This window comes from Spermophilus citellus (genome assembly GCF_964194105.1).
Source record: "Spermophilus citellus genome assembly, chromosome: 2".
Taxonomy (NCBI): domain Eukaryota; kingdom Metazoa; phylum Chordata; class Mammalia; order Rodentia; family Sciuridae; genus Spermophilus; species Spermophilus citellus.
The window spans coordinates 17,731,732-17,756,046 of NC_138183.1; the positions used below are offsets into that span (position 1 = coordinate 17,731,732).

Sequence of the window (24,315 nt, forward strand, 5' to 3'; positions counted from 1 at the left end):
CATTTATTTCTGAGCTTTTCTAGAACTTGAGAAATCTTTCGGATCATCCTCTCTACTGTTTCTCATCTGCACACTGCAATTTCACCTATTGAGTACGGCATCTTTTTCCTTTCCCTAATGCATTCCATCAGCCTGCTAAATATAAGTGGAATAGTCTTTAACCTCCTGAACTGGCCTCTTGTGTCTGCGTCTTTCCCTTCTTTGCACATATTTTCCTGTGAATTTGAAACTCTATTTTCTTCTTGGAAACCAGAGGCATATAGACATTGGAATCAGACAAGACTGACAGTGAAACTTTTCTCCATCATTTCCCTCTAACCCATTAAGTCTTGAAATGGAGGTAACAACACCTGCCTTTGCAGGTTCTTAAGAAGTTCACATAGAATGATGCACATGTAACCACAGAGCCAGCAACAGTTCATGACTAATATCTGCTAGTATTACAGCAATCTTTGTATAAATTATTAATCTACTCATTGTTTCCCTGATTTGTTCCATACAAGGATGTTTCTGCAATTATATTGATATTTTGGGAAAGAAGTTAAATTCAGAAGAATTTAATGAAAACCTTTTTGGGGTTTTTAATACCAAATATATACTCTGGCACTTTAAGAGGAAATGCAGAATGCAGTATGCTAGCTCATTTTTTTTAATATGGAAGAATTTTCTTTTCATGAAACATCTTGTTATGTGGAAATTACTATACCAGCTCTTTGAGGCATTTGGATATATTTGGAGAGGATTGGAACAGGAGGCAGGGGCACAGATTCTTTCTTTCTTTTTTTTTTTATTCCACTGTCTTTCCTTTTCTTACCCCCCTCCCGTCCCTCTATTCCCCATTGTCTAATCTATTGCACTTCTATTCTTCCCATCACCATTCTCCTTATTGTGGATTAGCTTTCACATATCAGAGAAAACATTTGACCTTTGGCTTTGGGAACTGGCTTATTTCATGTAGCATGATAGTCTCCACATCCATCCATTTGCTGGCAAATGCGATAATCCTACCTTCACACTCAGCCCATGAGACCTGGGTCAGACACTTATAGCACAGCGTCATGGACAGAGTGCTTGCCCTTATGGTTTTTGGCCCAGTAGTTCCTCAGTGTTTGAATGTGTGTTCACCATGAAGTCTCTGATTCTTCAATTGTCTACTGGGAATAGAACTTAGAATTTTGGTGAAAAGACAGATATTTGAGAGCAATTTATAAACCAAGAAGAATTAAAAGACACTGGCACCATTATTACATCTTCATGACCCACACCCTTGTCAACCTCTTGTCACCACCTTGGGTTACCTTTGACTTTGCAGACATATCTCCTAAACTGCCATGGAGACACTCAAATACCCAACTGTCTACAGCCCCTGTGTCTGCTCCAGTGGCTTTAACTTCAATGGGATGCCACAATCCAAGGCTGAGCTATAGAAACATTCCTTATGCATGGAGCAGAGCCACCAATGGTGTCCCCCTGTGGCCTTACAGATGATGGTTGGCCTCAAGGAACACAGTGAGGACAGGTATTTTCAGGGGCTATAGGAAGAGGAGTTAACAGCCTAGCTTCTTCTTTTTTTCCCCCCTAGCTTACTTTTATTAGCCTTTTTAAATTCCTTATTGTGATGCAGAAAGGTTCCTTTGAAGAACTGCAGTCAGCATCAGGGGGGACAATGAGGCCACCTGAGTCCACCCATGGTCCCAACAGGCTACATCTAGCAGGTTGACAGAGATCTTGGATGGAATGGTTATCAGCTTGGACACACTGGTCAATGGGTTTCCCATTCAGCTCCCTTACCTTTGAATGCTATGGCCTTTGGCAAGTGACAGTCTCAATTGTATCCCATGCAAAATGTAGGTAGTAAAAGGAAACTATCTCTTGAAGTTTCTGTGAAGATGAAATGATAAATATAAGTAAAATGAAAAATTTTACTTATATTATCTGGCACATAAGCTTTTGTGAATGATGATGACAATGATGACATTTTTTTCAGATTTTATTTACTTTTCATTGGTGCATTATAATTAATTATAGTAGGACTCATTATGCTATATTGATATATGCACATAATATAATTTGATCAATCTCATTCTCCAGTACCTTCTCTCCCCTTCCACCCAGTGAAGCCAATCTTTATACGGTATTGTAAAGAGATTGAAAAATGTAACTTTAGAAAAATAAATGAAAATTAGCAATATGTGGTTTGGAGGACAGAAAGGACAAGGCAACCAAATTGCCATTCTAAGTGACTAAAATAACTGCCCTAAAGAGGGGGTATCAGATGCATCCTATTTAACCTGAACAGCAGAAGTTGGCTCATAGAGTGAGATTCAAGAACTATTTAGACAAATTAAACTGTGACTTGGATTGCTGCTTGGGAAGGGTTGAGTTTGCTGTCTCTGGAAGTATTCAAACAAGGGCTGGATGCACACATAACCAGATCTTAGAGAACAAATCTATGAAGGATTAGAGATGTGGGGAATTATGTATCATTTAAAGGATACCATGGATGGGCGAATGCCAAGGAAAAAGAGCAAAAAACAGCTAGTTCAATTCAGAGATGGGGGTTTGGGGGAGCCATGGATCCAGGAGGGGAGGAAGAAGGAAAGGTGCCCTATATGGAGACATCCCCCTGAAGTTTATGGAGAATCCAGACATCAGAAACAGGCTGAGGAGATAAGGACCACATACTCTGGAGTTTATAAGAAAACTCCAGTTTCAAATATTCTTTCTTCCTGCCTCTAGCATGACACCTGCACTTGTCAGACAACGTGTCCCAATTTTATTTTCCAGAAATACAGCAGAGAGGCACAGAGTTTCTGGAGCTCATGTGCTGCAGGAATCCCATGAGGCACTCAGCGAGGCTAATGAGGCATTCCAGAGATCTGCCATGGTCACCCTGATGTGCAAGCAGATTGGAGCCTCAATAGAGGCTTTTTAAAATGATGTTTGACCAGACAGGTACCAATGCTTACCAGAAAGAAAAAGTGAGTGAATACATTTGGCTAGTAGAAAAACAACCATATTCCACTACTGACATCTCTTGGTAGAAAGGGAAACATTTGGGCTTTTACTCATTCATTGAAAAGATGTCCACTGAGCACCTACTATATTCAATCATGCTATAGGCATGGGAAATAATAGGAGGGCACTCAATATGAGGTCTGGCATATAGTGGGTGCATATTAAATAACTATGTTTGAATGAATTAACTCCAGCTAAGGACATTGAGACTTGGAGGCATAAGGTGACTTGTCCACAGGGGTCAGCAGCCAAGTGTAAAAGCCAGAATCCCAGCATGAGTAAAAGGTTCTGCGATGTCCAGGTAGATGCCAAGTGATAGGCAGGTGAGGTTTTGAGAAAGCAAGAGAAAAGGGCAGATACTGAGAGCTTACAGGGCCCAAGGTCTATGCCAGGCTCAGTGCTTTGTGTTGTAATTAGTATGTCCTGTGTAATTCAAACACCTTCTTTACTCTTTAGATTATCATTGCCACATTGTAGATTTAAAAACTGAGATTCAGAGATTTTAAACAGTAGGCTGCCGAAAGTTAGATAGCTATTAAAGGGACAGGTTTGCATTGAAATTCCCATGTCTAGAAGCAAAGTTGAGACTCTTTTAAGTGATCTTTCTACCTCCTGTGTCTTCCACTATCCTGAGTGCCTAGAATCCACACCCTTCACCAAAGTGCCATATGCCATTTAAATAAAATAATTGCTTCTCAACATCGGACCTAGTCTTTCAGCCCTTGGGGATATCAGGAGGAAGGAATCAATGGGAGTGTAGCAGCTTTAAGTTTTCCACGCACAATGGTATGATGGGGTTAGATCTATTTTCTTCATTGTAAGAAGTGATTGATTCAATTTCAAATTTAACTTAAATTTGATTTTCTTCTCTCAACCTGGCACTTCCAAACCAAGAATCAATCAAACCCCAAATTATAGGCAGTGTGTGGACCAACAATGCCAAGTTATTTCCAGTCGAATTTCTCAAGCCATGCATTTTATGCCATCCTCTCCTACCATGAAAGGAGTTGAAGGGTATGAGAGGGGAAATGAAAGGAAAATTAGATTATTAGCTTTCTCCAGCCTCAACAATCAATATCCCCTGTAGGATTGCATACTCCTACAGCACAGCTCGTTCCCTGCAAGTGACAGGGAGGTGACTGCGGACAGGGATGTGAACCAAAGGGAACTATGACCATGGCCATCTGAGGAGACCCATGTTGTGCCTGGAACTTTTATTTACTGTTTTTTTTAACTAATTACATCTGTGATCTTTTCCAGCCTCACATTAGTTCTGAATGAAGATTGCTTTTTCTGTTTTCTCATGGAGACATTTTGACTTACAAGAGTTGGATCAATTGACGAGTGTCACACAGATTTCATCCTGGAACCCTGGTCCTGTGATGAAGGGGGCAGTAGTGTGATACAGGGAAAGGATAGAACAGGACTGGTTCTAATGCAGTCTCTGACACACACAAATTGAGTGACCTTAGCTAAGTCATTTCATTGCCCTGTACTTCTCTGTAAAATGGAGATAGTGGCAACAATTTGCCCTGAGAATGAAATGAGTTGATGCCTACCCCCCCATGTAAGCTTCAAAAACACTGGCTGTTGTGTTAATTATCATTTCCCTCATGCCTAGAGTAGTGCCCAGGAAGAGATAATGTTCAATAAAAATTAATGGGCTGGGGGCTGGGGTTGTGGCTCAGTGGTAGAGTACTTTCCTGGCATGTGAGAGGCACTGGGTTTGATTCTTAGCACTGCATATAAATAAATAAAGGTCCACTGACAACTAAAAAATATTTCTAAAAAATTGATGGGAAGTGATGGATGGATCGTAGTGAGCAATCCCCAAATGGAGGTTCCCTTTCCTACTTCTTGCAATGCGAGTGCTTTGCATTGTTGGCATGGGGACAGGGTAGGCATTATGGGATATATATATTTTCTAGCTTGCTACCCTCTAACTCACTGGAGCTAAGTGCTTATGTTCAGTTCCATGGACCAGCAACTCTTAAGAAGTCACCTTTGTTTGAGTCCCACTGTGAAGTTTCCAGTTGCCATGGCAACTCAAACCCCAGCGACTGCTCCATGGGCAGCTGGCCTTAGAGCAAGCTTGGCCAGTGTGCTTTCTGGACTTCAGAGAAAACTGTGGTTATTCAGACCTTCTCTGAGTAAGCGACTGCCCCAGGATGCTGTCCGTTCTTATTCTCCTTCTCACTTTCTCCCTCTTCATGTTTCCTTCCTTCACCATCTTGTCCTTTTGTTTTCTGTTCTTGTAAAGAATAATTCAGTTCCTAATATGATAATTAGGAAGTATCATATTAATAATATGATAATTATTATATATTTTGACCTGGATTTTGCCCTCAGTGATGAGACAGATAACTATATATGGTCAGGGAATTATTGCTCACCAAGGGCCTACTATAGGACAGAAACCATGCTGAGCCTTTGAAGCTTATTGTCTCATTCAGTTCTTCCAACACTTTCAAGGGATAAGTCATTTTATTCCTATTTTCTCAGTGAAAAACCAAATCTAGATAAGCTAAGGAGACTTCACCTCCCACAGTGACTCCTAAAGACCATGGGTTACTGGAATGATTTAAGTGTCCTAGGTGATACCATTGCTTCAGCCAGGGCCCAGCAAGGCAGTAGGAACAATCCCACTCCTACTCCTCAGCCATCCTCCCAGGAGTCAGCCCATGGAGCCTAGGTGGTATTTCTAATAGTTGGTAATTAGTAAAAGGAATGTCGTGGCCATATACGTTTCTGTGGCTATAGGGTCCAAGGATGAGAAATGCTTTCTTGGGGGGTGCATAGGGTGCTTTTCCATGCCTGGCTGGCCAGGCATTCATTCCCCAGTGCCAAGAATCTCCTACTCCCTATCACACCAAGAATTACAACCAAGAATCTGTCCTTGAAGGACTTTTCCTCAGATATTCCTTCCCCCAGAGTAGGGTCCACAGAATCTAAGTAGAAACTGGTATCAATTGTTTCAGAGAGATTGTTATGTAATCAGTCTTGAAGTAATAATATGCTGACATTTTAAGATGAGATCTATGCACGACACCAACTGAAGCTAGTCTGCCTTCTTTCTAGTAGAAAATATAGATGTTAGCTTGTTTATATTACTAAACTGTTTTTATTATTTGAGTTTGAAACAGCTTCTTATGGTGCTCAAATAAAAGATAAAACTTGTTGCTTTTTTTCCCTGTGGTCATTTTAGGTTTTAGGGATTTCCCATCTTCTGACACTAGAACCATCTTATTATTTAACTAATTCTTCCAGTTAGCATTTATTGTACAACTGTAACAACTGCAAATGTGTGAATAGTTCCTACAATACTGTACGTTATCTCAGCACTGGGAATAAAGACAAGGATCTTATTCTTAAACTAAGCAACTTCTAGGTTCCAGGCAGCAAGCTGTGCATGAGAGACCAAAGACAGAGAAGATGCAATCTCTTTCCTCAAGCTGCTCACTGTTTATTCAGAAAAATAACATCCATAAAGCAATCTCCGTGTGCGCTCTTATGAGGCTCTTCTTCCATTGGAACCCATTAGCATGGCCATGTTAGTTTGGCATTTCTTTTGGTCTGCGTCATGCCGTCACTAATATTCCTGGAAGTGATCATGCATTTAGTGAGATTCTACCACGTGCCAGACACTGGGTGAGGCACTGGGACAAAATGACAAGCAAAGGACATGGTACTTTTTCTCACAGTCTATACACTAGATTCTAGAGTTTGGAATAAGATATTCAGGGAGACACAATCAATGAAGGATTTACATTTATGATGAACCTCAAATAGTGTTAGGGAGGGAGACAAGGAAATGAGCAGAGCTCTATCCAAAGAAACAAGACCTACACCAGTATTAACCTGATGGAGAGGCTCACTGTGAGGCCATTGCACCAATCCAGCCCTGCCGACACCTCGGCCAGGCAGGAGACTGCAGAGGAGGTATGAACATAGGAGTCATCATGAAAGGCTGCAAATGCCAGGCTAATGAGCACAGATCATTTCCTGTGACCAGACACTGTAAAACAGCTCAAGGGGTTTCAGCAGGAGTGCAGTGGACAGATATGCCCACACCTCCCTCATCCTGCAAGCACACAGACACTAGGAGAGAAGGGGACAGGATGTGAAAATGCCAACAACATGAAATAAATAGGGCTGTGTGACATTCATTTCTATAAAGGAGGAAAACAGAAGTCTGAATGATGACATCTACGTATATGACCTTCTGAGATGCTGTCAGTACATTGAGGAGCTCAGGAAGAGGAGGGGGCTTTAATGAGAAGATAATGAGCCCTGTGTTGAGTGGATTAAATTTGACATGTTTGTGTGATTTCCACCGAGAGTCAGGAGGTTCAGGGAGAGAAGTTTACTCAAAAGAGAAGCTCAGCAGGTAACAGAAATTTTGGAGGTATTGTTCTAAAGCTGGTAATCAAACCCTTGAAAACATATGTCAAGAGCAAAGCCCAAAACTTGAGAAACAAACTGGGACTCAGATCTTTTTGCTGGCCCGACGCACTCCTAGCCATGCAAAGACAATCGACTCATTCCACTGCATCCATTAAATTGTCTTTAATTTTCCCATGTAAAATTCACCTCCCCACACTCAACCCTCTTGTCTAGGTCTTACACAATTTTTCTTGGAAGCCAATTAGCTGTGCATATGCTTGCTTTTTCTCTAACCTATAAATTCCTGAAGAACAGGGGCTATTCTTATTTTGCTCTATATGCATCTCACAAAATAGGTTCTCAGAAAATGCTATTGAATGGCTATCTGTGAGACCCTTCCAGAGGACAGACATTAAGCACATTATGTCAGGTGGTCATCTCTGGAATCCTGTGAGTTGCCTCATCTAACTGAGGTTTGGAAAGTGAAGCAGATCACACAGCCTGAGAGGACTAAAGCCTAACTGTAAACCTAGGATTTTCCAACACCAAGGCACACACTCATCCCATTGGCCCTGCTAAATTCAGCAACACAATGCCATCCCATTTGTTTCTAGAGAGAGTGGAGAGTTTGGTATCACCTCATGATTATCAAGAATGGCTACGGGGAAGGGGGTGATATTAAGAAAGATATATATATATATATAAAATATATATATAAGATATATATAAAAAATGTAAGATGATGCTGTGCTTTTCAGTTTTGAGTTAGAAAACATATGTTCTTTATATTAGTGTTTAATGGGTTTATTATTGTTATATTGAAATAAATTAATCTTAAAAAGAAATGGCTTCCAGGCTTGGTGGTACATGTCTGTAATCCTAGCTGCTCAAGAGGCTGAGGCTGAGGCTAATGCAGGAGGTTCACAAGTTCAAAGCCAGTGTTAGTAGCTTAGGGAGGCCCTGAGCAATTCAGCAAGACCCTGTCTCTAAATAAAATATTTTTAAAAGGGCTGGGAATGTAGCTTAGAGGTAAAGCATGTGTCTAGCATGCCTGAGGCCCTGGGTTCTATCCCTGGCACCACAAAAAAGCAAAAACAAAAGAATGGCAAACCAAATTGGAGAGGGATGAGTGAGACTAGCAACAGTTTTCAGAGAGCTTGTTTCTTGTATTGTTCCCCCAAAGAAATCCTCAACCCATTTGGCAAGGGAATTAAACCAAGACCAAATAAGGATATGCAAAGGAAAAGATGAGGGTTTTTCCCCTCCTTCTTTTTTCAGATTCCCATTCTGTAAATAACAGGATTCCTAAACGCCATGTTGTCCCCATTTCCTCACCTCATGGAATTATGTGTGTTTGTGTCAACAGGTTTACTGAAGAGTCCAATGAACAAGACAGCCCTGACACTGATTGCAGTGAGCTCCTGCATCCTGGCTATGGTGTGTGGCAGCCAGATGTCCTGTCCACTCACTGTGAAGGTGACTCTGCATGTACCTGAGCACTTCATTGCAGACGGTAAGAGCCCTGCTTCACAGGTACCCCACTGTTACCTGGCACCTTGCTTCTTTGGCTGGTCAGATGTCTCTACGCATGGCCCAACCTCAGAATGATAGGCAGTACAGGAAAAATGAAGCATCCAAAGGCTTTGGAAGAGTCCCTTATCATTTAATGTCCTGGATTATCAGAATTAAATGAAAGATGGCTTTCATTCTACATGCAGCGATAAGGTTTGTTAACTATAGGAAGAATTCAAATGTGAATGCGGGAGGATGGAGCTACTTCAGAGAACTTACTGCTTCTTATTATTTTTGTGGATCCTATTCCAATTTTAAAACACCCCCCAAAGGGTATTTGCTAATTAAATGCATATGACAGGGAAGATGGTTTGAGTTTTACTGGAACTTCCTGAATGTTCAGGAGAATATTCATATCTCATTCCCTGTTAACGTACTTTACAAGTATCTTACATTCTACCATTTATTCTTCGCCCAATTAAATTGAATTAATGAGACACTGTAGTCACTGCAGTCATTAGCAAAGCATGGTCCAAGAAACTGATTAAGATGTTTGATATCTATTGCTAAAGTGCCCTCCAGAAAAGTCGTTTCAGTTTACATCCTTCGGCTTGGGAGGTCGGCTCCTGTTTCCCTGAACCTCTGTCCTCACTTGGCATGACTATCTTGAAATGTATTGAAGTTTAGTAGAAATAATCTCGTGAAGGCCATCATAGCTATGCATGCTAATGAATTTTTATTTTTTTAATCTTTCACACTTTTTGAAAGTGTACTTCTTGATTAGTTGGAAGATAAATGTATACCTGTGAAACCATCACCATAAATAATGCCATGATCATAGCCATCACCTCTGAAGGTTTCCTCTTTCCTATTTTTGTATAAGAACCTTTAACATAAAGGCCAAAGGCCCAGCTCAAACCAAAAGAAGACTTCTAGCACCTCAGAAGCTGCCCACATGCTCCCTACCCATTAATGCTCTCCAGAGGTAACCCACACTCTGACTTCTATTAGCTTGTTAAGCTTTTAAACCTTTCTCATTGGATATACCAGGAATGTTTTTGAGATCCTTTCCCTCTATTCGTCAGCCTTATCTCAAAGCAACTCAATTTTATCCCTGTTTTAAGTTATGATATTCAAACTTAACTCCTTTCCTTTAATTTGAGCTGATCAGAGCAAAGTGGAACTTTTACTCCTTTCTCAGAAATACCCATACTTCTATTAATGCAGTCTCTGACTATTCCCACTTCACCGTAGTGAATGAGCCTCTGCTTGTTTCTCACTTGGACTACAGATAAGCTCTATATTATCTCTCATTTTATCTATACTCAGTTGATTTTATTTTTTTTAAAGAGAGAGTGAGAGAGGAGAGAGAGTGAGAGAGAGAGAGAGAATTTTTAATATTTATTTTTTAGTTCTCGGCAGACACAACATCTTTTGTTGGTATGTGGTGCTGAGGATCGAACCCGGGCCGCACGCATGCCAGGCGAGCACGCTACCACTTGAGCCACATCCCCAGCCCCTCAGTTGATTTTCATACCTATATATACGTCTTTTTTTTTTTTTTTTTTGTATCAGGGATTGAACCCAGGGACACTTAACCACTGAACCACAATCCCTAGCCCTGTTTTATATTTTATTTTGAGACAGTGTCTTGCTAAGTTGTTTAAGGCCTTGCTAAATTGCTTAAGGCCTTGCTAAGTTGCTGAGGCTGGCTTTGAATTTGTGATCCTTCTGCCTCAGCCTCCTGAGCCACTGGATTAAAGGCATGCATCACCATGCCCAAATGTACAAATCTTCTGGTTGGTCCCTCTGAAATCATATGTGTCCCAGTGAGAGGTAAATGTGTATGAGAGACAACAGGGGGATGACAGAGGAGGCACAAGAAACAAAATTTACAGGAGCAAGTAGGCAAGTAGATTCGCAGAACTTGGGGCTGGAAGAACCTGAGCCTGGCTGGGAAATGGGGCTGGGTAAGCAGGAATGACAAAAACTAAGTCTGAAGGAATAGTAGGAAAATTTTAGCAATAATGGTAGGCATGTCCCCGACCTGATGTCCCTCATAAATCACTACTCAATAACTGTTCAATATTAGGCCTTAGGGATATTCAAATTTTAGCTATTTATTTGCATACAGTTAGAAGTGGAGGCCCTTAAATGATTACCTATCTCAAGGTTATGGTCAAATAGTTAAATGTTTAAGAGCACAGGCTATTAATGATACAAGTGTGAATTCCAATATTTTTTCCTATAGTCTGCCACTTCTGAAGGCTCGTGATTTACCTTCTCTTAGCCTCTGTCTCTGCATCTAAAAGATGGAAATAATATCAAAAATACTTATAAGGATTTTGTGAACACTACAACTCCCATTTCTTTCCCATATTTATAAGATGCAGCTGGGAAATAGCAAAATCAAAGGGGCACCTAAGAAATCTGCATCTGATCTTGATGGCATGGAAGGACCAAAATGTGGTGAATTAAATGAATTAAATGATGCCCCTTCCCCTGATGATGCCCTATTCTGACCTCTGTCCCCAATGTACTACGATGTAACTGCCGTGGGCTTGTCTGTATCTGCCTCTAGACTGGGATCTCCATGAGAGTAGCAGCTGATTCATTTGGGAGGAATATTATCTCCAATGACAATCACAGTGCCTGGTCCATGATGGATATTCAGTAAACACATGTGACCTGAGTGTGATGTGGCCTGAATTAAAGCAGAATTATTAACAGTACTATAGGATTCTTCTACTAGATTTCTTACAAAAGGGAACCCCGGAAGAAAACGCAGGTAGAAAATGAATAGGAAGCCAAGAGGTTTTTAAATGTATCTGGGATTTGTTTCAATCCAATAAGGGAAGACACAGATACAGAAATAACTTGTGAAACACTAAGTTTATCTACTCACAGATTCTATAGGTACAGATATACAGTACATGATGCAGGGCCTCAGCCAGATACCAGAGTATATCAGGGGGGTCAAGGGAGCAAGAGAGAAGAATGGGCAAGAGAGTGTATTGTAATTATTGTGAGAAGATAGGGTCAACAGGGTAGATAGGTTTAGGGTTAGCTAGTTTGAAATTTGGTAGGCTATGGGGTTTAAGAACAGGTATCCTGTACCAGAACCCAACAGTGTTTAGGAAATAGAAATATTATCTCCAGGGTGTATGAGACAGAAAAGGAAGATGCATGGAGTCAGGGCTCTGTATTGGTTAATCTGATAAGAAAGGCATACTCCTGAGCATGTCTTTTGTTATCTGTAAGATGTGGTTAACCTCAGGAGGGCTGTCTCTCACCGGAAAGCTCAGATACCAAAGTATCAAGAATATAGAAAATAAGAAAATACAGTTAACACAAAAGAATACTCCATGCTTATAAGCATGGAGCCTACAAGTTCCAGAGTGTAAGCATGGCGGGCAGCATTGGAAGGCCTTGCCCAGCCCAGCCCCTACATGATGTAATGTCTTGGTTAGCAGTGTATCCTCTGAAGTGAGACTGGGTGGGTTTGCATCTCAGTCCCATTGTTTATTTACAGTGAAACATAGGAGAGCCAAGTGATTTCCAAGAATCTCACTTTTCTCATCTATCAAATGGGGATTATTTTGAGACTAATGTTTGACATAATGCATACTAAGTGTCTAGCCGAGTATGTAAACCTTTGTGATTGCTCAATATATGACAAGTGGTGTTACTTGTATTCTTAAAACAGTTCATAGAGAAAGAGACTTTAGAAGCAGAGGCATGGTATGGCAAGAAGTTGCAGCAGACTAAACAGCCTAAATAGATGCCTTTAGCTGTTCTCAGGTGAATGGAACAGGAATGTGCCCCCCTCCAGATGGCAGTGCCAGTCCTACACAAGGACACATGAAATCCTCAGTCTTCTGGACCCCAGCAGGAAACCTGAAAGTAGCCATTACTGGCAGTAAGGTGGATGGCTGTCCTATAGTTCCAGGCAACTCCACTTTCCTACATGACCCCAGTGATTCCTATGGTAGAATCTGTATGTATTGTTCATCTCATTCCCTTAATAGTGCTCCAGATTTCTCTTTATTTTGCCCATTTGACAGATAAGGGAACTGGAACTTGAAAAGGAATAGAATTTATTCTTTTATGAGGGTAGGGAAGGATATAGAAAAGAACAATCTCTTGTGCAATGGACTAGTGAGGTTTCTAGCTCTGATTCCTGGAGACACAAGGGTGGTACCTAGGGGGATAAGAGAGAAAGCTAAGGTGGTATATTAATGCACTCCAAATCATCATATACCACCTCTAAGACCACTACCAAGTTTAAAAAATATATACTATAATGAGATCTGTCAGCATGAAAGCAGTTTGTGTCACGTGGGAGGATCTCCAGTTGGGCCCAGATCTCTCAAGGGCTATCACCATGGCAGCTCCCATTCTTTCTCACTCTCCCCCAGAAGCTCCATGCCTCACTGATGTGCTCTTAGCCAATCCCACACATTGCGCTGTCCGTGGTGCTGAAGCACTAGATGGGGCTGAGTAATGTGTCCCATCTTAGGGAGGAAAATTAATTCTGACCTTGTGTTACTGCATGATTATACTTGATGCTTACTGCCCATTATAGGGAAAAGGTCAATATGACATAGCACTTGTCCAGAGCCCAGCTGGCAAGAGCAGTACATACTGACACAGTCCCCTTCCAGCTCTTGGCAAGCTTCACCCCTTCTTTTCTCTGGGCTTCCTCATGGCCACCAGTGGCTGTTTGCCCTGCTAAGTACACATTGAAGACAGGAAATGCATCTCCAATAAACTTACTGAAATTATCATTGTTTCTCTAGTTCTGATCTATAAATTTGTCTGCATCTGGCTGATAATCCCCAGAACTAGTTGATCAAATTCTGAGGGTGGAGCCCAGGTATTAATAATTCTTCACAAGAATTCTAGGTGGTCCCTAACAGAACTTTGAGACAGATGTCTATATTTATATATTACCTTCATTCCATAGAACATGTGATCACTCTTTACAATCCTTTGGAATCCTAATATGGCTCTTTGGTAAGGGTTTCTGGTATTCTTGATCTTTGACTTTATCAACACCCTATTATTAGAGCTCCCTGGTAGCATAAATCCAATGATTGCTCATAGACTTTATACAATGTGAATTGCCTATCCTTAAGGTTTTATGACATATTAATTCTGGGCCTCATCAAAATTGCCAGGCAGATAGTATTAGTTATTATGAAAAGCCTATCTTAGCTAAGATGTTAGTTATTATATTCCCCAAAGATCCCAATGTAAGTCAAGATGAAAGTGCTGCTTTGCTGAAACATGTGGAGAAGAGATTACCTCTACACATTGTGTGTGAGAACATGAATTTGTAGAGTCATTATGCGGAAAAGTGTGGAGGTTTATCAAAAAAATTAAAAATGGAACTCCTACATGACTCAAAAATCCCACTAACAACTATATACACAAAGGAAATTAAGTTAGAAGGTCAGAGAGACATCTGTACTCTCATGTTTATTGCAGCACTATTTTCAATGGTCAAAAAATGGAAACTACCTAAATGTCCATCAACTTATGAGGGGAAAAAGAAAATGTGGAATAGATATACAATGGAATACTATTCAGCCAAAAAAAATGGATGAAGGCCTGTGAGCTGCTGTTGTTACATGGATAGAACTGCAGGTCATTATGTTAAATAAAGTAAGCCAGGGATATAAAGACAAATGATTTCACTCATACGTTAAATCTTAATAAGTTGATTTTAGCCAGGTGTGATGGTGCACACCTATAATCCCAGAGGTTGGGGAAGTTGAGGCAGGAAGATCACAAGTTCAAAGCTAGTCTTAACAACTTAGCAAGACCCTGTCTCAAAACTTAAAATAAATAAATATAAGGACTAGAGATGAGGCTCAGTGGTTGAATGTCTGAGTTCAGTCTCTGATACCAAAAATAAATAAACAAACAAATAAGTAAAATAAACAACAACAAATTGATCTTGAGAAGTCAAGGGTAGCCAGATATGGTGGCACATTCTTCTTTTTTTTTTTTTAAAGAGAGAGAGGGAGAGAGAGAGAGAGAGAGAGAGAGAGAGAGAGAATTTTAATATTTTATTTTTTAGTTATCGGCAGACACAACATCTTTGTTTGTATGTGGTGCTGAGGATCGAACCCGGGTCGCACGCATGCCAGGCGAGTGCGCTACCGCTGAGCCACATCTCCAGCCCAGTGGCACATTCTTCTAATCCCAGTGACTTGGGTGGCTGAGACAGAAGAATCACAAGATTGAGACCAGCCTCAGCAACTTAGTGAGATACTGTTTCTTAATAAACATGAAATAAAAGGACTGGGGATGAAGCTCAGTAGTAAAGTGCTCCTGGGTTCAATGTCCAATATCAACTTTTAAAAAAAAATTAATAATAAATACTTTAAAAAATAAGTTAAGGGCTGGGGATGTGACTCAGTAATAGGGAAATTTCCTGGCATGAGTGAGGCTCTAGATCTAAACCCCAACACCCCAAATAAATAAATGAACAAATAAATGAATGAATAAAATTAAGAGTAGAATACTGGTTTCCAGAGTCTGAGGAAAATAGGGAAAAGGAAGGCTGTGAAAAGATTGGCCAATGGATACTAAGTTTTGTGAAATAAGAGAAATAAACTCTGATATTCTAAGGTGCAAATGGTGACTATAGACAATGATAGTATACTGTATGTTTCAAAAAAGCTAGAAGAAGGGATTTAAAACATTTTTACCATAAAAATGGTAAATGAGAAGACAGATATGTTTACCCTTGTGTGAACATTACACAATAAATATATGAAAATATCATGTGGTATAACATCAATTTGTAATTTTGTGTGTCAGATAAAAATAAATTTTAAAAACATGGGACTCGGAGATGTTAAGTGTTTTGACTGGGTTAACACACAGAGGTGAGGCTGTAAATGCTTAAAGTCTATGAAATCCTAACTGAGTGTCTTGCCATGCTCCAAGGTTCCAGAGAAGAGAAAATGATAATTATTATTTGTCTTGAAAAAGGAGGGGCTTACTCTAGGAAGCCTCAGAAAGCAAAACTACAGCTATCTGGGGGATAAGGAGAGTGAGGGATGGCAGTTGATGGAGCCTTGGTCTGGAAATGTCTTCTTCTACTATTGACTTTGTGTTACTTAAATGTTCTAAGCTTTGGTTTCATTATCTATAAATTGGCGATAATAGCAATACTTATCTCATAGACTTATTGTGCAGAATAAGTGAAATAATGCTCATAAAGCTTTTAGCTCAGTACCTAAGACCTAGTAATGGCTCAATAAATCACATAAATGTTAGCAGTTGTGATAATATTTTCTTAATACTGGAAGGGGGTCATTGCAAGGTAATGAGTTCCCCATCATCGAGAACCTCCAGAGGATAGATGACCATCCTGTGTGAAGCCATAGAATAGAAGGAGTGCTTTTGGATGGAGTACAAGATATTTTGTTTTGGAGCCATTTTATCAGAATTGAAATTTTAAAACCACTTAAATTTTTAGGACTTTCAGAATATGTTTGCTTATTCTTTTACTGCCTCGTTCCTGATCATCACCCATTTCTTTCCTAGCTTCAGAAAATAGGATAAGACTTAGAAATGGGGAAAGGACAGGAATGTCCCTTGAATTTTTTTTGTGGCTAAATACAAACATATATACCTAAAACTATGATTTTATATTGATATGATTATTGCATAAAATTGCATGTTGCAAAATTCGTTTTTATTTTTAATTCTTTTTTAAATTTGTTTGTTGTTGTTGTTGTTATAGGTGGACACAATATCTTTATTTTGTTTTTATGTGGTGCTGAGGATCAAACCCAGTACTTCATGCATACTAGGCGAGTGCTCTACCTCTGAGCCACACCCCAGCCCGCAAAATGCGTTTTTATTCAGGTTAATTTAAACTGTCACCCTCCTCTTTTTGGCTGAAGTGAGATGGCGTTCAAGTCTTCTCTGTTCCCTGTAACTGAGTTATTTGGAGTCTGTCTGAGGACTCTTTCTAAGCCTAGGAAACCATCAAGTATGGGTGTCTGCACATTAGGACGGCTAGTTCATTAATATGCCACACGTGCATCTGTTAAGTGAACACAAATTTGTTTACAATGAATCTTGTCTACATTTATTTGCTTCCAACCATACTTCATGTCTTTCTTTTTTTTATTATTTTTTTTATTGGTTGTTCACAACATTACAAAGCTCTTGACATATCATATTTCATACATTAGACTAAAGTGGGTTATGAACTCCCAATTTTACCCCAAAAGCAGATTGCAGAATCACGTCGGTTACACATCCACAATTTTACATAATGCCCTATTAGTAACTGTTGTATTCTGCTACCTTTCCTATCCCCTACTATCCCCCCTCCCCTTCCCTCACATTTTCTCTCTCTACCCCATCTACTGTAATTCATTTCTCTCCTTGTTTATTTTCCCATTCCCCTCACAACCTCTTATATGTAATTTTGTATAGCAATGAGGGTCTCCCTTCATTTCCATGCAATTGCCCTTTTCTCTCTCTTTCCCTCCCATCTCATGTCTCTGTTTAAAGTTAATCTTTTCTTCCTGCTCTTCCTCCCTACTCTGTTCATAGTTGCTCTCATTATATCAAAGAAGACATTTGGTATTTGTTTTTTAGGGATTGGCTAGCTTCACTAAGCATAATCTGCTCTAGTGCCATCCATTTCCCTGAAAATTCCATGATTTTGTCATTTTTTAGTGCTTCGTAATACTCCATGGTGTATAAATGCCACATTTTTTTTATCCATTCATCTATTGAAGGACATCTGGGTTGGTTCCACAGTCTAGCTACTGTGAATTGTGCTGCTATGAACATCAATGTGGCAGTATCCCTGTAGCATGCTCTTTTAAGGTCTTCAGGGAATAGTCCAAGAAGGGCAATAGCAGGGTCAAATGGTGGTTCCATTCCCAGCTTTCCAAGAAATCTCCATACTGCTTTCTAAATTGGCCGCACCAATTTGCAGTCCCACCAGCAATGTACAAGTGTACCCTTTTCTCCACATCCTCACCAGCACTTGTTGTTGTTTGACTTCATAGTGGCTGCCAATCTTACTGGAGTGAGATGGTATCTTAGGGTGGTTTTGATTTGCATTTCTCTGACTGCTAGAGATGGTGAGCATTTTTTCATGTACTTATTGATTGATTGTATATCCTCCTCTGAGAAGTGTCTGTTCAGGTCCTTGGCCCATTTGTTGATTGGGTTATTTGTTATATTATTGTCTAATTTTTTGAGTTCTTTGTATACTCTGGATATTAGGGCTCTATCTGAAGTGTGAGGAGTAAAAATTTGTTCCCAGGATGTAGGCTCTCTATTTACCTCTTCTATTGTTTCTCTTGCTGAGAAAAAAAAAAAACTTTTTAGTTTAAGTAAGTCCCATTTGTTGATTCTTGTTATTAACTATTGTGCTATGGGTGTCCTATTAAGGAATTTGGAGCCCGACCCCACAATATGTAGATCTGAGCCAACTTTTTCTTCTATCAGATGCAGAGTCTCTGCTTTGATATCAAGCTCCTTGATCCATTTTGAGTTAACTTTTGTGCATGGCGAGAGAAAGGGATTCAGTTTCATTTTGTTGCATATGGATTTCCAGTTTTCCCAACACCATTTGTTGAAGATGCTATCCTTCCTCCATTGCATGCTTTTAGCCCCTTTATCAAATATAAGATAGTTGTAACTTTGTGGATTAGTCTCTGTGTCCTCTATTCTATACCATTGGTCCACCCACCTGTTTTGGTACCAGTACCATGCTGTTTTTGTCACTATTGCTCTGTAATATAGTTTGAAATCTGGTATCACTATACCGCCTGATTCACACTTCCTGCTTAGAATTGCTTTTGCTATTCTGGGTCTTTCCTTTTTCTTTTTTTTTTTTTTTAAAGAGAGAGTGAGAGAGGGAGAGGGAGAGAGAGAGAGAGAGAGAGAGAGAGAGAGAGAGAGAGAGAGAGAGAGAGAATTTTTTAATATTTATTTTTTAGTTCTCGGCGGACACAACATCTTTGTTTGTATGTGGTGCTGAGGATCGAACCCGGGCCGCACGCATGCCAGGCGAGCGTGCTACCGCTTGAGCCACATCCCCAGCCTTATTTTTTCATATGAATTTCATGATTGCTTTATCTATTTCTACAAGAAATGCCGTTGGGATTTTGATTGGCATTGCATTAAACCTATAGAGAACTTTTGGTAATATCGCCATTTTGATAATGTTAGTTCTGCCTATCCATGAACAGGATATATTTTTCCGTCTTCTAAGATCTTCTTCTACTTCTCTCTTTAGGGTTCTGTAGTTTTCATTGTATAAATCTTTCACCTCTTTTGTTAGGTTGATTCCCAAGTATTTTATTTTATTTTTTTGAGGATATTGTGAATGGAGTGCTTTTCCTCATTTCCGTTTCAGAAGTTTTGTCGCTGATATACAGAAATGCCTTTGATTTATGCGTGTTGATTTTATATCCTGCCACTTTGCTGAATTCATTTATTAGTTCTAGTAGTTTCTTTGTAGATCCTTTTGGGTCTTCTAGGTATAGAATCATGTCGTCCACAAATAGTGATAATTTAAGTTCTTCTTTTCCTATTTTTATGCCTTTAATTTCTTTTGTCTGTCTAATTGCTCTGGCTAGTATTTCAAGGACTAAATTAAATAGAAGTGGTGAGAGAGGGCATCCCTGTCTTGTTCCAGATTTTAGAGGGAATGCCTTCAACTTTTCTCCATTCAGAATGATGCTAGCCTGAGGCTTACATAGATAGCTTTTACAATGTCAAGGTAAGTTCCTGTTATCCCTAGTTTTTCTAATGTTTTGAACATAAAGAGATGCTGTACTTTGTCGAATGCTTTCTCTGCATCTATTGAGATGATCATATGGTTCTTATCTTTAAGTCTATTGATGTGGTGAATAACAATTATTGATTTCCGTATATTGAACCATCCTTGCATCCTACGGATGAATCCTACTTGATCATGGTGCACAATTTTTTTGATGTGTTTTTGTATTCGATTCGCCAGAACTTTATTGAGGATTTTTGCATCCAAGTTCATTAGAGATATTGGTCTGTAGTTTTCTTTCTTTGAGGTGTCTTTGTCTGGTTTCGGAATCAGGGTGATGTTGGCCTCATAGAATGAATTTGGAAGAGTTCCCTCTTTTTCTATTTCCTGAAATAACTTGAAAGGTATTGGTATTAATTCTTCTTTAAAGGTTTTGTAAAACTCCACTGTATACCCATCCGGTCCTGGGCTTTTCTTGGTTGGTAGTCTTTTGATTGCTTCTTCAATTTCATCCATTGATATTGGTCTGTTCAAATTATGTGTATCCTCCTGACTCAGTCTGGGCAAATCATATGACTTAAGAAATTTATTGATGTCTTCACTATCTTCTATTTTATTGGAATATAGGTTTTCAAAATAATTTCTAATTGTCTTCTGTATTTCTGTAGCATCTGTTGTGATATTGCCTTTTTCATCCCGTATGTTAGTAATTTGAGTTCTCTCTCTTCTTCTCTTCGTTAGCATGGCTAAAGGTCTGTCAATCTTATTTATTTTTTCGAAGAACCAACTTTTAGTTTTGTTAATTTTTTTCAATAGTTTCTTTTGTTTCAATTTCATTGATTTCCGCTCTGATTTTAATTATTTCTTGCCTTCTGCTACATTTGCTGTTGGTTTGCTCTACCTTTTCTAGGGCTTTGAGATGAAGTGTGAGCTCATTTATTTGTTGTTTTTTTCTTTTTTTGAGGAAAGACCACCAGGCGATGAATTTCCCTCTTAAAACTGCTTTCATTGTGTCCCATAGATTCCGATATGTTGTGTCTGTATTTTCATTTATCTCTAAGAACTTTTTTATTTCCTCCTTTATGTCTTCTGTAACCCATTGATCCTTCAGTAACATATTGTTCATTTTCCATGTGATGTAGGATTTTTCCTTCCTTCTTTTATCATTGATTTCCAGTTTCATTCCATTATGATCAGATAAAATGCATGGTATTATCTCCACCCCTTTATATTTACTGAGGGTTGCCCTATGGCATAATATATAGTCTATTTTTGAGAAGGATCCATGTGCTGCTGAGAAAAAAGTATATCCATTTGATGATGGTTGATATATTTTATATATGTCAGTTAAGTCTAGGTTATTGATTGTGGTATTGAGTTCTATAGTTTCTTTATTCATCTTTTGTTTGGATGATCTGTCCAATGGTGAGAGAGGTGTGTTGAAGTCACCCATAATTATTGTGTTGTGGTCTATTTGATTCTTGAACTTGAGGAGAATTTGTTTTATGAATGTCGCAGCACCATTATTTGGTGCTTAAATATTGATAATTGTTATGTCTTGTTGGTGAATGGTTCCTTTTAACAGTATATAATGTCCTTCCTTATCCCTTTTGATTAACTTAGTCTTGAAGTCGATTTTATTCGATATGAGGATGGCCACCCCTGCTTGCTTACGAGGACCGTGTGCATGGTATATTTTTTCCCATCCTTTCACCTTCAGCCTGTGTATGTCTTTTCCAATCAAATGTGTCTCCTGGAGGCAGCATATTGTTGGATTTGTTTTTTTTAATCCATGATACCAGCCTATGTCGCTTTATTGGAGAGTTTAAGCTATTAACATTCAGAGTTACTATTGATATATGGTTTGTACTTCCAGCCATGTTTGATTATTTATCCTTTTTTAAAAAAAAATTAGTTTGTTTCTCCATGATTATCTTTCCCCTCGCCCTCTGTCTTTACCGAGGCACTTCCCACTGATGGTTTTGGTTATTGTTTTTCATTTCTTCCTCGTGTAGTGTTTTGCTCAAAATGCTTTGCAATGCTGGTTTTCTGGATGCAAATTCTTTTAACTTTTGTTTATCATGAAAGATTTTTATTTCGTTGTCATACCTGAAGCTTAATTTTGCTGGATACAGAATTCTTGGTTGGCATCCATTGTCTTTCAGTGTTTGAAATACATTGTTCCATGACCTTCTTGCTTTCAGTGTCTGTGATGAAAAATCCGTTGTTAACCTTATTGGTTTACCCCTGAATGTAATCTGTCTCCTTTCTCTTGTAGCTTTTAATATTTTCTCTTTGTTCTGTATATTGGATATCTTCATAACAATGTGTCTTTGCGTTGGTCTACTGTGATTTTGTGTGCTCGGTGTCCTGTATGCATCTTCAATTTGTATATCTGTTTCCTTTTTTATTTCTGGAAAGTTTTCTGTAATTATTTCATTCAGCAGGTTACTCATTCCCTTGGTTTGAATCTCTGTACCTTTTTCTATCCCGATGACTCGTAAGTTTGTGTTTTTTATGTTATCCCATAACTCTTGGATGTTTTTCTCGTGATTTTTTAACCAGCCTTTCTGAGTTGGCTAGACTCTTTTCAAGATGATATATTTTGTCTTCATTATCTGACGTTCTGGCTTCTACTTGCTCCACTCTGTTAGTGATACTCTCAATTGAGTTTTTAATTTGGTTTATCGTTTCCTTCATTTCTAGAATTATTGTTTGATTATTTTTTATAATCTCTATCTCCTGATAAAGATGCTTAACTTCTTCTTTTATCCGTTTATGTAATTCATTCTCAATGTTTTCTTTTGCTGCTTGAATTTGCTGTCTCGTATCCTCTTTAAGGTTCCATTCCATCTGTCTAAGGTGTTCCTTGAGTTCTTTATATGACCATTTTTCTGATGACTCTAGGTCCTCCTGAATATTTAGGCTGTCCTGCATTGTTTGTACTCCTTTTCTTCCTTGCTTTTTCATGCTGCTCATGTTACTTCTTGTTCTGTTTGACTGCTGAATTACTGTTTACTCCTATAAATTTATTTGATGCTGTAGCCGCAGGTTTCAATGAAGTTATCTCCTCCGCCGCAGTCTGATGACGTCAGTTCTCTGCCATGGTGGTATCTCTTGCAAATGGCGACAGTTCGTTTCCCTTTGCTGGGTGACCAATGCAACGGGTGGGTCCTTACTGTCTCTCCCAAGCCCCGTTTCAAACCTGTGGCCACTACCTATGAAGGCTTGGTTGGCATTTACCTCCGTAGGAACAGAAGGGCCGACCAGTTGTTTCAGCCGGATGGATTAGTGCTGAGTCACAGCTGTTTGTCTGCGGGAAGCAGGCGAACGGGAGCTTGAATTCAGCCAATTTGGGCTCAGTGTGTGTTCTGAGAGGCCCAGACTGTTCGTCCCCGATCCACGTCAGTTCAGCATTGCCTAGTGATCCCCAATGATGTTCATACTTCATGTCTTTCAACCCAGGAGAGTAAGCTAATATGTGGCTTTGTGCCTTTAATGAGCAGTGAGGCGCATCAGAAGTTGTAGAGCTAGTTTGCAGTGAATTTGAATACATGGGAGGAGTATTTTCAATTCTTAGAAGGGAAAAATTACACCACACTGAAAGTGGCTGCTGAGCCACAAACTGCTAACCAATTTATTTTTAAAGAGTAGCTCCTTGGACATCCTGCTCTCTGGAATCATCCCAGGCTTTGTTTCACAATGTTTGGTGTTGACTGCAGATCCTTGAACATCATGGAACATGTTAATTGGTCGAGGTGCTTAAAATACGGCCTCTGCCTTTTCTCCCTCATCTCATTTGCATGCAGTTGATCTGTTTGGGTAGGTGGACTGGCTTGCCTCCTATCTGCTGCTTTCGGTAACTTTGCTAATACATGATTCTCCACCAGAATCACCGCCTCTTCATTACCATTTATTGTAATCCCACCCCTCTCTAAGCTTTGACTTAATTTTCTTATTTTTTTTCCTATAAAACCATCCTCAATGCATCTCCCAGAGATAAGTGATCTCCTTTTCCATGATTATTACAGTCAACTCTATTTTTACCTTTCAAATGACCTCACAGTCTCTCTCCACTAACTTACTGTCTTGTATGTGTCATTGAAACAACTACCTTGGCCAAAGAGCTGGCCTCCTACATTAAATCTAACCTCCCTCTGTCTTTTTTCAACCCTGAAAATAGAATGATGGTTTTAAATGAAACAAAATCTTAATAAGTGACCCTTTTCCATAACACTGTTCAATGTCTTCCTTTGAAGTTTGTTGCAAAGACTATACTTCTTGACATGGTACTTGGAGGTCAGATCCTTGCCCATCTCTCCGGTCTCATCTCCCACTACTGTTCATACTGGTTCCTTAAGTGGTCTCGGCTGCCTTCTGCCTCAGTGCCTTTGCACATATTTCTCTCTCTTCCTAAAAACTGTTTTCATCTCCCCACTTTCCCCCATGGAATCATTGGTGATTGACCTCACTTTATTAAATCCTAGTTTCTGTTGATCCTTTACTAATTATTCCCTCTTGAACCCTGATATTTCTCCATATTACTTATTTCTATTCATGGCTGCATACTGCATACATTAATGTTGATCTCTCCCTCTAGGTTGGAAGCTTCATAAACCTAGAGATCA

At 39.4% G+C, this 24,315-nt stretch overlaps 1 protein-coding gene across 3 annotated transcripts in view; it reads left to right on the plus strand.

Annotated features, from left to right (window-relative positions):
* The window catches only part of ASTN2 (astrotactin 2), an 856,022-nt gene that overhangs the window by 326,074 nt on the left and 505,633 nt on the right, over positions 1-24,315 (plus strand). For all 3 annotated transcript variants that reach the window (XM_081282178.1, XM_081282176.1, XM_081282177.1), the window contains one exon: positions 8,768-8,914. In XM_081282178.1, the coding sequence (XP_081138304.1) occupies positions 8,768-8,914 (147 nt within the window). The remainder of the gene's footprint in view (positions 1-8,767; positions 8,915-24,315) is intronic.